The 15,557-nt window shown below is 52.1% G+C and overlaps 1 protein-coding gene across 3 annotated transcripts in view; it reads left to right on the forward strand.

Annotated features, from left to right (window-relative positions):
* PEMT (phosphatidylethanolamine N-methyltransferase) overlaps positions 1 to 11,010 on the forward strand; it is a 42,219-nt gene extending 31,209 nt beyond the window's left edge. For all 3 annotated transcript variants that reach the window (XM_085592114.1, XM_021549958.3, XM_021549951.4), the window contains exons 5-8: positions 3,963 to 4,074; positions 8,029 to 8,103; positions 8,861 to 8,921; positions 9,622 to 11,010. In XM_085592114.1, the coding sequence (XP_085448240.1) occupies positions 3,963 to 4,074; positions 8,029 to 8,103; positions 8,861 to 8,915 (242 nt within the window). In that variant the 3' untranslated portion in view covers positions 8,916 to 8,921; positions 9,622 to 11,010. The remainder of the gene's footprint in view (positions 1 to 3,962; positions 4,075 to 8,028; positions 8,104 to 8,860; positions 8,922 to 9,621) is intronic.
* The last annotated feature ends 4,547 nt before the right edge of the window (positions 11,011 to 15,557 follow it).

The raw sequence follows: 15,557 nt of genomic DNA on the forward strand, positions 1-15,557 counted from the left end.
AGCGTAATTCTGTTAGCATTGTTGACTTTGAAAACATGCCAGTATGTGTGGAATTCATAAAAATAAAGTAGAGACAGGAACAATAAATATCCAAGGAAAGGGGCAGCTCCTGCTGGCTGAAATAATCACAGCCCCAGCTTTGACACCTCATTTAGGCTGTGCTTTTGCAAGTGCTTTACAAACCAAATTCAATTAGCTCCTGTGGAGTCGCTAGGAAGAAGAGAGGGATGTAATAAGCCTTCCTGGTTTCAAGTGGAGTTGCAAAGAAATGTGTTGAGTTGGCCGAAATCCTGCTGCCAGAAATAGATCTCAGCACTCCTAAACATGTGCCCTCACCCTCCGTGTGCAGCCTCACTCCTGGCCCCCTGTCACACCCCTGTCCCTCAGCTACCAGGCACCAGCATCCTCCAAAATCAGCCCCTGAAGTGATGTTGTGCCTGTGGAGACATTTCCAGAAAGGCCAGGCACAGGAGAACCCATCAGCAAGAGCTGCTTGAATGCTCCTGAAGTTCAGCCAGATCTGGAGTTGTTGACGTAAAGCCTGATTCATCCAACCAGGAGGATCCACTGGACTTGAACCGCTGGGAAAAAGCAAACAAGTGAGTCAGGCTCAGCGTAAGAGGTGAGAGGGCCCTGCCCCTCACATCTGGATCCCCCGAGGCAGGGGAGAGGTGGGTGCTCGTGGTCCATATAAGGCATTTCTGCTCCATCCTCCCTGCCACCACTGCCCTGGACTGACACGGCGAGGAGCAGCCCTCTCTGCTAGCCAGGCATGACAGGCACCAGGGCAGAGCTGAGTCACGGTGGGGACATGCCAGGAGCACATGCCAGTGCAGCCAGGCTGGCTCAGGACCTCTGCAGCACTGGAGCCCCACAGAGGATCCATCCTTGGACTGCTAAGAGCTTCTCCACTCCACACAAGCCCCTTGAGTCCAAATCAGCAAACTCTTAATGGACAATGTCCCTCAGCGTGGTTTGTGTCCCAGCCAAGGGGAAGACAACGGGTCTGCAGGCCTCTGAGGATCTCATGTGGGATATTCTCTTGCTCAGGACTCTCTCAGGTATTGGTACTTCCAAGATCCATGCAGGATTTTAGCGCTGGCCTGGTGCTGCAGGAGGAGCAAGGATAGCAAAGGGCTGCACTGCTTTGGCAAGGAAGGGAATTCAGCTTCTTCTCGCTGTCGACATCTGAGCTCAAGAGAAGTTTTGAAAGAACCTCTGACAACAGTCACTTCAAAAATTACTGGAGCTGGATTTGACCCTTTGTGGGTTTTTCTACAGCAGTGACAGCTGAACCAGGCAGGGCACAGGGCTTCCTTTTGAATTCCTTCCTTACAGCACATTTGGGCTTCGGAGCAGCTGCAGAACACTTTATCTCTCTAGTGTGGGCTAAATGGTGCAGTGGGAGCTGCGTGAGTCACCCTTCTCCAGCAGCCTGGCTGTGCCACCCCATCTCCAGCACGGCAGCTCCGGCTCCAGATGCTGTTTGCAGCAGCTGGATGTGGCCCCTCTCACTGGCAGAGCCATCCCTGCTGCCCTCTCTCCATGCTGTGCCCTCACTGGGATTCAGGCATCACTTCAGCATCACTTCAGCACCCTCCTTTTCTGCCCTGTTTCCCAAAAAACACAGTGGTGAGGGCTGGGCTTATCTCAAGGCTGAGGTTGTGGAGAGGCTGCTTTGCCTGTCTGAGCCCATCTGCCTCATACCCCCGTGACATTTCTTCCAGCACTGACCAAGATTTCAAGTCAATCTGACTTGACCAAAGTCTGTTGCTGGGCCTGGAGAAGCTGATAACTCTCTGGGGTGAAGCAGAGGTGGTGCTCCAGCCCAGGTCAGGTTCCAGGCATTCTGGGGCACCTTGCAGAGTGCCCTGAATGGCTTTTTGCTGCTGTGATCCCACCCTGAACAGTGAGGTGGCTGCACAAACCTCCAGCAAAAAATAGCTCCAATTAGGTACCAAGGAGCTGATTCCTGATTTGAGAGCTCAGCGAAGGCACAGGAGATGCCCAGGGTGATGCTGTGCAGCACAACACACAGACCTGTCCCTGAGCACCTCTCTGAACATAAACACATAGAAATCACCTCTCTGGTGGTCATGTTCATTGACCTGTGCAGGTTTAGAGGCAGAGATTACATTGGAAAAGCTCCTGGGGAGCTGCCTGTGTGCTCCTCCTCGTGGGGAGCCTGCCTGGAGGGTTGCACAGCCCCAGCAGTGCTGGGCACAGATAAGCCCCTGCCAGCCCCACGGACCCAGGGCTTTGTGTGAACCTCCTCAGCACCAGTGCCATGTGGGGAATGAGGTGTTCAGCTCAAGGGCGAGGGCGGGCAGGGGATAATGAAGCATTTTGACACATAAGAAAGCACAGAAACGGGCTGTGGCAGGGGGTGGTGTGTTCTTTCTACCAGAACAATCTCAGAGATGTATTGCCAAGTAACTGTGAGAACATATAGTATGAATACAAGGCAATTATCTCACTTAGTGGCCTGCAGTTAAAACCCAAAAGCATTGTGTAATTGGGCAGGGGCTGTTTATCCTTAGAAATAAATGTTTTAGCACCATGTGAGGTCAAAGAAATAACACTGCGATCCAGGTAATAATAATAACCTTGAATAGTTTGCACTCCTGTAATGCCTTTCATCTGGATTTGTGAGCACTTTCTCACCATACATTAATCCTCACCACCCTCTGTGCTCTAAGAAAGACTGATGTTATGATCAGTGCACAATAGCACCTGGAGGGACAGAGGAGACTTGCCCAAGGTCAGGGAAGGGGCTGGCAGCAAAGCTGGGAGCTCAGCCCGGGGTGGTGGCAGTGCCCTGGGCTGAGGAACCAGCTGCTCCTCACAGATCAGTGGACTTGGAGCATGGATGGTGCAGTGGGCAGAGCTGGGCAAGGGGCTGGAGCACCAGGAATAGCTGAAAGAGATGGGGAGGGGCTCAACCTGCAGAAAAGGAGGTTCAGGGGGAGCCTTTTGGCTCTCCACAACTCCCTGACAGGAGGGTGCAGCCAGAGAGGGATCAGGCTCTGCTCCCAGTGAGCAAGGGACAAGAGGAAATGACCTGAAGTTGTACCAGGGGATGTTTACATTTGATGTCAGAAAAAAATTCTTCACCAAAGGGGTTCTCAAGCCCTGGCACAGGCTGCCCAGGGCAGTGGAGGGATTTAAAAGTCATGTAGATGTGGTGCTTCGTGGTCTCACTTGTAAGACCAACAGAAGAGAGATCTGCATCTTGGCCCTTTACCCCTCTGAATGTTGCTCACAAGCTGCACACCTCCTTGTCGTTTCTTTCCCAAGCTCCTTTCAGGAGGGTGGAAGGATTGCTCCAAGGTAGATGGGAAGCTGGTTGGATGCTGACAGTTCTGAAAGCTTTCCTCATTACAGATGACAATCACCCATTATCATCATCATCATTGTGCCAATAACTGAGTGTTTTGTAGGCAGAGGTGCTATTTTCTGAAATTATGAGAAATTCTCTGAGCTATGAGATAAGGGTGACATTATGGATGAGGGCATTTGGTTGTGGTGGTCATGATGAAAACAGCTCCAAACACTATTACACAGCACTGGGTTTATTTTCACATTAAATGGATTTGATCCCATGCACTTTCTCCCTTGTGGAGTGGCATTTGACAGGCAATTTTACAAATGAGAAAACCAGAATGAACCAGTTGGGAGCTGGAGAGCTGTGTCCTGATGAGGGACGAGGCTGCCACAACCTCATTGCAATGCAGGAACTTTCCTCGTGGGCAAAGAGCCATTCCTGGAAAAGCTGATAGACACAGAGTAAACAAACAACTTATTTGTTGCTGTTTCCTCAGCCTGGAAGTCAGTGCTGAAACCCTTGGCTGTGAATCCCTGCCAGGGATGCCCCGTGGCACAGGGAGGGTATCAATGTGCCAAATCCCCCCATGACTCCCAGTTTCATGGAGCCTAACCAGAAGCTCTCTGCTTGCTCTTAGGTGATTACTTTGGCATCCTGATGGAGGCAAAAGTGACCAGCTTTCCCTTCAGCATCCTGGATAATCCCATGTACTGGGGCAGCACAGCCATCTACCTGGGCTGGTCCCTCATGTGAGTATGTGCCCCTGCAAACACCTCTGCCTGGAGGGTCGGTGTGGGGTCTCTTGGCAGAGCATGAGGTACCAGGGTGCATTTAGGGCCAAAAAGACACTCTGTGATGGCAGAGAAAATGCAACCTGCCCTGACTTCTGCCTCCCTGGCTATTTTTGTGCGTGGAAAATCTTGGGCTGTCTCGAAACACTTGCAGCATTTGTTGTAGAAAAATAAAGAGCGGCCAAGTGCTGGGGGAGAGGAGACATCAGCAAATGCTCTGCAGCTGAACGAGGTCCTTGGCAGGCTTTGCACGTGGAAAAATCAACATTCAGGGCCAAATTCATGCAGGGTGTCACTCGGCAGGGGCAGGGCACTGGTACTGGGGAGCAGTGTGACCCTGCAATTACTCTGAAAAAAGCAAAATAAGCCAAGCCACCCTTTCCCCCAGCCCACGGTGAAAACACTTCCGAAACACTCCTTGTGTGATACAACACAGCTTAATAGCCTGCTTAGGAGGAAATGAATAGGCTGTAATTTAGCAGCAAATGAGCAATATACTCTATTCAGTGTAACAAGTTTGATGTGGTTTTCATTTAATATCACATTTTATTTATTTGCCCAGGAGAAAAAAAAAAAACCAAAAAAAAACCAAAACCCCTGGCTGTGTTACTTCAGGAGCCCATGGAGTGTTGCAGGCTGTTATCACTGGGTATTTTGCACTGGTGTCCTGACTGTGACCACCTCTCCTCTGCTTGGGTGGAAAAAATTAAGTGCTTTGCCACATTCTGGTCATTTTTTCAGCCATGTGTGCAGCCCCTGGTAATAAGTAAAGCTGATGGTTTCTCTCCTGTCTCCACTGAGCCTTGCTGCTGTTAGTTCTGCACTTGAAATCCCCCCCGGTGCTGTCAGGCTTGGCTGTTTCCCTTCCTGGCAGAGCCATGGCACTGGATGGGGTTTAAATCCTGGGAAATGGTGCAGGATTTAAATGCCAAAGGGAGGCAGTGCTGGGCACGAGAGTTGGCCACAGAGTCTGCAGCAGCACCATGGAAATGTTTATGTTGCTGTGGGAAGTGGGGCAGAGCTGGGGCAGGATGGGTTCCCCCACACCACACCCCAGCACGACCCCCACAGCAGCACAGAAGTAGGGATTTAGCCAGGAGGAATTATAAGGAGATCTTCATTTGTTTTCAAATCAGCATCAAGCTACTTCCTAAAAGGTTTGCAGAATCCACTGAAATCTCCTGAGCTGTTTCTGTCGCAGAATCCCTTCTTCACCCCTCTCATTGTGCTCTTCCACCACAATTCTGGGCAAGAGCAGCTCTGAGCAGCTCAGGACAGCAGTGATTGCCTCCTTTTTCTCGTTAAAAGGCTGCCACCATTAAGGCCAGCGAGGCGTGACAAATAATTGCTGTGAAGAAATTGCTGGAGCTGTGCAGAGTGGCACCAAGACACCACCCACCTGCCTGGGGGAAGCTCAGCACAGCCCTTCTCACGGTGGTTTTGGCTGTTTCTCTTCCCTGGGACCTCAGTACATACAGTCACAGAATCATTTAGGTTGGAAAAGAATTATAAGATCATCAAGTCCAAGCATTAACCCAGCTCTGCCATGATCAGCACTAAAACATGTCCCCAGATGCCACATTTACGTGGCTTTTAGATCCCTCCAGAGATGGTGACTCCACCACTGCCCTGGGTAGCTGTCCCAAGGCTTGACAACCCTTACAGGGAAGAAATTTTCCCATTATCCAACCTAAACCTCCTGTGGGGCACCTTGAGGCCATTTGTTTGTATCCCTGGCTTCACCCTTCTGCCAGGGGTTTGGAGAGAATGAAAAGGTTCCCCTAGAGCCTCCTTTTCTCCAGGCTGAGGCCCCACCAGCCTCAGCTGCTGGTGCTCCAGACCCATCCCCAGCTCTGTTCCCTTCTCTGGACACCCTCCATTGGGTGATTTTTTGGGAGGTCCACACTTTCTCCTGAGGTTCCAGGGTTTTCAGAACAGGTCAGGTGTCTGCCCTCAGAGGCCAGAGCTGATGTCCCATCTCGGTGGCAGCAGGAGGGATGCTGGAGGAATCCTCCAGCTGTCTGATTCTGGGCAGACCTAAAACACAGAGCACATTTGTGATGCATCACACTTCTTATCATGGGATCAGAACCCAAAGGATTGATCCTTTCTCATCCATAAGGGATGAAAACACATCACATCAACCAGCCTGTCCTCTGACTCCCAGTCCAGCCTTAAAAGCATCGAGTGGGGTGACAACCCACAGCCATGGGGAGCTGCAGCAAGGATGGGGACAGACAGACTTCCTGCCCAAAAATAAAGTCCTAGTAGGAAAACAGAACCTTCCTGACTGATTCATCATCGCTGCTGCAATCAGATGTGGCCCAAGATGTAGGTCAAACTCGTAAGAGGACAGGAACAGTTCACCCAAATGCTGCTCATCACCTGTGCTGAGCAGCCTCATTTCTCCTGCCAGACAAACTGGAGCATTCACCGTGTGGGGCCAGCTTTGTGTGCCTCTGCTGGGGAAGTGTTCTAACTCACAGCAACAGGCTGTGTAAATCAGAGCTGGAGCTGCAGCCAAATGATGCAATTAGAGGTCTTGCTGTCAACAAACAATCATGTAAATTTGTTCTCTCTGATAGGAATCAAGAAGGAGACATGACTAAGCATGTAATAGCAGGGGCTTGGGAGAGAAGGAAGTTGCCTGAAGCTTCCTAATGAGGGAAAAAGTTATTGCAGAATGAAAATGGTGAAAAACTGGAGATTTGTGGGTGCCTCTCCAGGAACTGCTGAGGGTGGGTGGTACCTGAAAGTGGCTCCAGTGTGAGGTTTAGGTAGTTCAGTCTCTCTCTGCAGGTGTGTTTTCCCAGCAACATAAGGCACCTTGCACCAGTGGGATGTTTATCCTCATAAAATCACAGAATTGTTTGGGTTGGAAGAAACTTTAAAGCTTATCTTAATTGTCCCCCTTAATTAGGACGCTGGTGATTGCCTTTAACTGCTGGTGGCAGCTCTGAGAGGGATGAGAACTGGCTGTCAGGAAATAAAGTATTTAGCTGTCCTTGGTGGGGAAATGTTCAAGGCCAGGCTGGACAGGGTTTGGAGCAGGCTGGGATTGTGGAAGATGTCCTTGCCCATGGCAAGGTGGGATGAGATGAGGTTTGAGATCCTTTCCAGTCAAAACCATTCCCTGATTCTACGACATCTCTCTCCAGAGAAGGAGGTGACAAGGATTTTTGGTCCCAAAGCTATGGCCTCTGCCAAAAGGAGCAGCCATCTCCATTGCACCCTCAGTTCTTGGTTGTCTCTCCCCATAGCCAGCCAGTGAGGAGCAGTGGTGGCATCGGTGCCCCGTGCTGTGCCTGGTGATATCTGGCTGGAGGACACATTCCTGAAACACCTTGAAATGGGTTTAAAAGTGAACCAAACCCCCAGCACCCAGCCCCAGTGTAGCACCCACCCCAGCACCCTCCCCAGGGCAGGAATGGACCTTCCCATTCCTTTCCATCCCCATCCCTGTGCTGCCTGAGCCACCACTTGGATGTCTACGATGCCACACACTGCTCTGGCTGCCTGGTGTCCCTGGTACCCTGGGTGGCCCACCTTTTTGGGACATGAGGCATTTCCCTCAGAGTTGGGAGCTGCAGCCGTGTGTCAGCAGCTGCTCAGCCCTTAAACATCCCCATCATCTCAGGATTTAGCATCAAAGCAGGAGCTCTCATAGCAGAGACGTGCAGGGATCAGACTTAAAAGCAGTCGCTGAAGTAGGCTGGGGAAGAGCCTTTGCCAAGTAACATCTGTCTAAGACAGTTAACATTAAGCACAAAAAAAACCCCAACCCTTTTGTTTGCTTCTGTTTTAATGAGCAAGCAGGAGCTCTCTGCAGCCCAGTGTCTCATTTCACTTTCTCAACCAGGTCTTGCATAAGCCCATGTACTTACCTGATCTTTTCCTTCTCTTTCAAAACAGGCACGCCAGCCCAGCTGGCCTTTTGCTGACAGCTGTAGTGGCAATTTCCTACACAATCGCTGTGCTGTACGAGGGGTGAGTAGCTGTGCAGAACTGGAGAGCTTCTAATTATTTCTACCAGCTTTAACTCTTGAGGTTTCAGAGAACTGCACAAGTAGAGATGGGTTTTTTTCCAATTAATTCAGCGGGGAAGAAGGAAAACAGAGGATTTTTTTTTCAATTGTTTTGATAATGGGCAGATTCCACTCTGAAGCTATTTGCAGAGTTCTAGGAACATTTGTGCGGGTTTTTTTATTTTTATCGAAATGAGGCCTTTTTTTCCTTTTGGGTGTCAGATTCTGTCTATAGAAGAACAATAAGGAAGGCAGTGAGGGGACTCATTGTGTCTCCAGAAGAGCTCCCTACAAGAAGCACTTGCATTTTGTAGTTCCTTGGGTGGGCTCCTCTGCTGCTTTGCACCACAATAGCCCAGCCAGCAGCACAGGAGGGAGCAGCACAAAATAACTCCCAGAAGTAGCAGTGGTACTTCAGCAGTGAAAGGTCTTTTGTATTTGCAAGGGAGGAGGAGATGCAGAGAGCCATGGTCTGCAGGAGGAGGGGTCTGGGTGTGTGCTGAGCCTTGTCCTGCTCAGCACAGGGATGGTCCTGAGAGGCTGAAACCAGGATTGCCATGGCACAGGAGTAGTCAGGCTGTGCCAACCAGGGAAGGACACATTTTGCAGGCCCAAAATTTGCACTCGGTAGCCTTGATTTTAATTCTTCCTCCCTTCTTTTGCCCCTCTCTTTTGTCTCTGCCCCCTCTCTCCCCAAATTCCTATCCTCCCAACTACAGGCCTTTCACAGAGGAAATCTATCGGAGGAAGCAGGAGGGAGTGAAGAGCAAGTAGCCCCAGGTGCGTTTGCTGATGGGAGCATTTTGGGGCTGCTTTGCTGGGCTCCCCCACCAACGAGACCCCAGCCCAGTCCTGCCTTCCCTGGCTCCTCCAGAGCCCTTCCCACACTTCTCAAAGCATTTGAGCTTCAAGCCTCTGCAAAATCCCAGGCAGAGAGGCTTTTCACAGCAGCAGTCGTGTCCGCCTCTTGGCACCCGACCAGCAGCCCCCAAATTGTTTTGATTATACACTTGAGAATCAGTGCGAGGGAAAATTGCTGGGAAGCTTCGAAGCTCCAGGCTTAATCTGAATCAGGCAGAAAAATACAGCTATTGGCCATGGCAGGTGCTCCAGAGAGTGGCAGGGATGGTGGGAGAGGGCATGTGTGCCTGCTCATCCCTCAGGGAAATCAGGCCTCCCTGCTCCAGCTGCTCCTTGCCTGAGCCAGGAACATTTCTGCCACTGGGCTCACCCTAAAACCTCAGCCCAGGCTTGTCTGGGGGACCAAAAGCTTCTCCAACAGCACAAGCTCCTGGCCAGGCTCTTTTCCTGGGGGTTCATTGCCGTCTTGGAACCCCCAGTGCGTTTTCCTGCTGGTTTTTGGAGAGCTGGGACAATCCCGTGGCACTGCTGAGGTTTTGGCAGCACTGCGCTGCTGTGACAGAGCTGCTGTGGCAGCAGTGAGGTCCCCAATGGACTCTTGTCTCTTTGCCTTTTGCAGGGCACTCTCTGGGGTACCTCGTGCCTCTCCGGTCCCCACACTGTCTGATTTACCCGTTTTCCTGAGATGTATCCTACTAATTAACCCAGCAACCCTTAATGAGCCGACTGAGCTCCCTGCAGCACTGGAAGTGACCAGAGGAACAGCCTGAGCGTGGTGGCAGCTCCTTGCCACAGCCCATGGGAGATGGAGGTCCCTGTCCCCAGGGCTCTGTCCAGGTTCCTGCAGCTCCCGATGCTCTCCTGGGAGTTCCACAACATGGGACCTGCCCACCTCTTCTCCCACACGGATTACTGGAGATCTACAGGCAAAAATGAATTCCCCTTGGACTGGAGGGAAAGCAGAGTAATGATGGAAACACCGGGGGCCTTTCATAAGTGGGCTCTGAGCATATGGAAGCACCAGCTCCAGCTGATCCTGAAGATCTTCTGAAGGTGCTGCCTCAGAGCCACGAGAAGCAGACAAAGCTCAGGTCCAGCAATGGAGAGAGCTCAGGAGCCCCTGAGGATTCAAACACAGATGGGGAAGGAACAGGGGGAAACTGCTGTGAGTTCAGCAACAGCAAAACCCGCTGCAAACCCAAAAACCAGCTCCTTTTTTGGGAAAGGAACGTCCCCATCCAGAGCTGCATTTCCCACCCGTGCAGAGCCCTGCAGCATCTCCACACTACTGCAAAGGCTCTAAGTGACTGAAAAGCACAGGAGTGAGAATGTGTGACCTAAAGCACATCCCAGTGGCACAGAGATGGCAGCTGTCCTGTGGGGAAGCCCCAGCATGGAGAAGATCCAGGGGAAGAGGCAATCCCTGTCTGCACTTCACAGATATCCCACCCCTGGCCGTGTTGATGCCACAGCCCCTCCTTTTCCCCGGGTCCACATGAGGGTCCTGCTGCCTTTCCCACCACCCAGTGCCTTCCAGCTGTTTTCCACGGTCTTGCAGGGGCAGTGGGAGGGAGGGAGGAGAGGGCAGGCTTTGTTTCTGCCTTCCACACCGTGCAGCAGCCAGCTACGGATGTGCCCCTCTGCCCCCGCCACCAGCCTGTCCCAAAATTGTCCAGTGCTGAATCCTGCCTTGATTACAGAAAGATTCCAGAGGTGATGCTCCAGCCCCAGGCTCTGTTTTCACAGATTCCCAGAACAGTTTGAGAAATAAAGTGTAAATGACCAGACGAGCAGGTTCTGGAGCTGGGGCTGTGCTGCTGCCAGCTCCACGTGGGCACTGGAACGTGGCACCACATCTCAGCATCACACTGTCCCCTCCACAGAGGGTTCTCCCTCTTCTCAGTGTCACCTCCATGAAACAGTTCCATTTCCTTTTGCTTTTCCACGTTGTAATTAACTCACCCTCCAGGCATTGCTCAGCAGAATTAAAAGTGTTGGTCTCTTTTCAGTCCGGCCTCCATTTCCTCCAGAAGGGCTCACAAATGCTGTGTTTGTGTTTCATCACTTCAGAACCATTACACACAGATTTATTTTTTTATTGCCATCTCAACCACCTTCCTCTCAAAGATTCGGGCATAGTATTTTATTTTTAGATAAGTTTCCACATTCCCTTCACAGCTAATGTTTATAGAGGGAGGCTAAACTGGCCCAGTACCCATAGCAACCATCGAGGAGAGGATACATTGCATTATTCAGACAATTTATGTCAGAGTTGCCAGTCCTGGCTCAAAGTCTCTGATGTCAATAAACTTGGATTTGTTGATAAGTGAAATCAGTATTTACTGAAGAAGCACGTGCTCATACGGGAAGAATTATTCCTAATGAGAGCACAGCCAGGGCTGTATTTGTGCTGATTCTGAGGACCATGTGTGCCTTTCCCAGTTGTACCATTCCCCTCCCCAGCCAATACCAGACTCCAAAAACGCGTGTCTGTCACCACAAACCCCAGTGGAGGATCTGCTTCCCTTCCCATGCCCACAGCAGCCCATCAGCACAGGGATTTGGTGCTGTGCTGGGACTGGCTTCACGCACTCCTTCCCCCTTGATCTGCCATTTCCAGCACGTGGGGTTTTTTTGGGGGGCTATGCCAGACACACCCTTGGTTTTTGTAGCTCTTCCCACAGCAGCCAGCACGGATTAAACATCTCTGCCTTCACACGAATGGTTCTGGCTGCCCTAAAGCTGGAGTTCGATATTTCAGAGGCCCCTGCTCTGTTTAGAAGAGGGAAGTGAGGAGCTGGAAGTTGATGTTTCAGCCCATCTCATGGGCTCTGAGCCCACCTTTCTCCCTGGGGCAGGGGCTGGCTTTGGCCAGGGCCAGTCCCAGGCGTTGCTGTGCTGCTCTCTGGGGCTGCAGGGAGGGAAACACAGAGACACCATTATTTATGTTGTTTTATGGTATTTAGCAACAATAAATAAGGGGAATCTCCTTGGTTATAAGGAAAAAAAAAAAGTGATTCCTCTCCAATTGCCTAATATTTCCAAGAATTGGAGGTTCCGCAGGGAGGGGGTGAAACCTTCAGGCCGAGCACGAAGTGCTGGTGGTGTCACAGCTCTTTTCCCTCTTCCTGGCTGCATTTGGGACACATCCCGCATGGATGCAGGGTGGATCTCGTGGCCAGGATCAGAACATGAGTCCTGCTGCTTCCAAAGGACAGACCTGCACTGTGGGACCCCCCAGGACCCTCTGGCTGCAGCCCCAGCTCTGCAGTGGCACAGGCAGGAGCATCCGGCTCATGCAAAGACATCAAAGACCAAATGGAGTCCCTGGAAATGGGGTCATGGGGCCATTTTCATACCTTCATGCCTTCAAAATCCAGCATGGGGCTTTCTGGGCCCACTGGAGCTTGGCAGGGAGGTTGTTTGCAGCCTTGGGAATTGCTTCACGTGATGCTGTGTGCTAACACCGCAGATAACACTTCCTTTGAAGTTTGGGATATTTCTCCAGAGCAAACACCAGGAAAGGAGAAACTAGTTAAATGTCAACTCCTACCTGGCAGGGACAGCTGGGTCACCCAGGTCATCCCTCTGTGCTGCCTCAGCTCTCCCCATCTCACCAGACAAGCTCTGTGCCCACCCTCGTGGAGGATTTCTCTGCGTGGTTGCTTGCGTGGCTCCCCCACACCCATCTCCCTCTCCATGGAGCTGCACGTGGCAATTCCTCGGGATGAGAGGATCAATAAACACCCCAGCAATGGGGATGAGGGGTCAGCTCCACGGGATGCTTCATCCAGGAACACTTCAGGAGGTGGAGGCTGCGTCCTGTGCTCCTTTCCATGATGGTGGTGCCATGCAGGAGCAGGGACACATGCCCAAGGCCCTTCTCTCCTTGTGACCGCCTGTAACCCCGTGCCCCTGTTTGCTTTTGCCCAGGGAAGCTGCTCTGCCTTGCCCCAGGGCAGGGATGGCCATGGGGTGGCAAACAGACACAGAATAAACACGGTGGCAAACAAACACAGAATAAACACGTGGCGCAATCGGGGTGGCACTGGCAGCACTGGGAATTCACCATTCCCACCCTGCTCCTGCGTGCTGAGCCTGCACTTGGGCTGGTTGGGAAGGTGGCAGGAGATGAGGGGCTCAGGGCTCTGGTGTGGGCTCCCAAAGCCAACCCAACTCCGAGGCAGAACCTTTTTTACCAGTGATTGGGATTTGATGTAAAAGCAAAGATGAACTTTGAGGTTTAGGGGCAGTTTGGGATCCCTTAATCCAGAGAAGGTGGACAGGGGACGTGGCAGAATTTATATTTGCAGGGGAATAAACCAGCCTGTTCTATCCCTGCTGTATAGGGAAAACAATCTGGACTTTAAATGCTCACAAAGCAATGGGGAGAACACCCTGGTAGGAAACTCTTCCCATGTGGGAAACCCCCAGTGCTGGAGCCCAAACAAATTCCTAGGGCAGGATGGGGATGCCAGGGCTGAGCTGCATGGGCTCTGCTGGCAGGTCCATGCTCAGGGATCTGGGATCCAGGCAGTTCCCAACTCACTGGTGTCCAGGGAATGCTTCGAAATTTCCCCCAGTGCTGAGAGAGCAGCAGCAGCACCCCAAGGCCATTGTCCCCCTGCCCCAGGCATCACCCCCGTCAGGGACAGGGTGGAGAAGGCTCCATCCAAGCCAACCCAGCCCATTTCCACCCTCACTCCGGGGGCCCTTACGCACTGAGTCCCTGCCATGAGGCAGAGGACAAGTTACCAGGCTGTTTTCTTTAATTTTCACACTCAAAAGCCACCCCGAGACAGCCCGGTGAGCCGTATCCTCCTTGGATCCTGTTTCAAAGGGGGAAAAAATGGTAGGAATGTGCTGCTTTTTCCATGTTGCGTTTTCTTCGGGAGGAGCTGTTTATGGAGCACAGCTCCTTTTCCACTCAGGGGTGCAGGAGGGCTCAGAGCCATCAGAGCCCTGGGAAGACGTCAGGGCCAGGCTCTGCCTGCTGGGCTGAGAGCCTCGAGGGTCCTGGATTTGGCCACGGGCTCAGCCTTTGTCCAGCTCCACTGCCCAAATTCCAGCCTCTCCACCCCTGCTCCGGCCTCAGCCCCTCCAGACCCTCAGGAGCAGAAGTGGGACCTGGCAGGAAACATCTCCAGGCTCCTTCCTCTGCCAGCTCCTGCCTGGCACTGCCCACCCAGCTCCTTGCCTCCTCCTGGGCTTTCATTTCAGTCCTGCCAGCCCTGCCAAGCATCTCTATTTCCATGGGAACCTGCCTGAAATCCTCAGCCATGAATCCACTGGGGTCACCGAGCCTCCCTCTCCCCTGTGCTTTGCATTCCAAGCCCAGCTGGTGCCTCTCTCTGCTTACAGGTGACATTTCCCTCAAATCCCAGAGAAGCTGAAGGAAACTCCACTCCTTGGAAGGGGAGCAGAAGGTGCTGGAGTGTGAGGACACATCCAGGACGTGGAAACACCTTTGTTCATACTGGCAGGTTGTTGCATGACCTGTGGGCAAAAGGATGGGATGAAAGGAGGTGGAAACTGGGAGCAGGGGATTTCCAGGGTGCTCGGAGCTGCATCATGCTGAGCACAGGGATGGTGTCCCGAGGGACCTCTTGCCACTCCTTGCCTGGATAACTCCAGGAACTGGGGATTTGAGACATCTCAGGCTTTCAGATTCTCTGTTAATCAAATCCCAAGTGCTAAAAGGAATCAAGAGACATGAAAAGTGTTGCTAAAGAAGCAGGGGGTGGGGGAGGGAAACAAATAAAGCCACCCCGCAGTCCCCAGAGAAGGAGCAGCTTCTGCATCATATCTCATCTGGGAAAAATTATATTTTGGGAATTACGTGCTTCTTCTGAAAAGCCTTAAAGAGATTTAATAAAATGAGACAAGCTAATAATATAGGGAATGAATAGCAACCCTGGATGCTGCATCTTGATTTAATCAGATGTTTTCCTCAGGGGGACAAGCAAGAACTATAGCTAAAGCCTCCCTTCCCTACCCAGCTGCTCCCCTTTTCCTCTGGCCATTCACTCCCTCTCCCACCCCAGTGGAGCAGCCGGGGCAGGATTTGGGGTCCCACAAGTCCCTGCTGCTCACCAGCAGCTGCTGGGAAATGCACAGCCCACGCTGCTTCTGTGGAAGCAGGATAAGGAGCTGGACACCAGCTTGCACTACAGCCCCCAGGGAGAGGGGCCCTGGCCAAAGAACAGTCCTGGGGGAGAAAAGCAGGAATTGGGGAGCCAGGAGAGCTGGGCTTGGTTCCATGTGCGTGGTTGCTCCAGAGCCTGGGAATGCTGTGTGCTGCTGCAGTGGGGATGAGCCCGTGGTGGGATGGGAAGCATCTGATAAGGAGCTCGCGTGGGATGTGCCCCTCTCCGTGGCTGGGACAGCTGCAGGCTCTGCATGTGCCAGGTGGGAAGGACACAAATGGCTTTTCCAGTCCTTTTTCACCGCTCAGACCCGCAGGACCCGGCCGTGAACCGAGGCCCCGGGGGGATGATCCTTCCCAGCTCCGCAGCACGCTCCGAAACCAAACTCATGTTCTGATGTAATTGTCCT

This window comes from Lonchura striata, chromosome 14 (genome assembly GCF_050655825.1).
Source record: "Lonchura striata isolate lonStrDom1 chromosome 14, ASM5065582v1, whole genome shotgun sequence".
Lineage (NCBI taxonomy): Eukaryota > Metazoa > Chordata > Aves > Passeriformes > Estrildidae > Lonchura > Lonchura striata.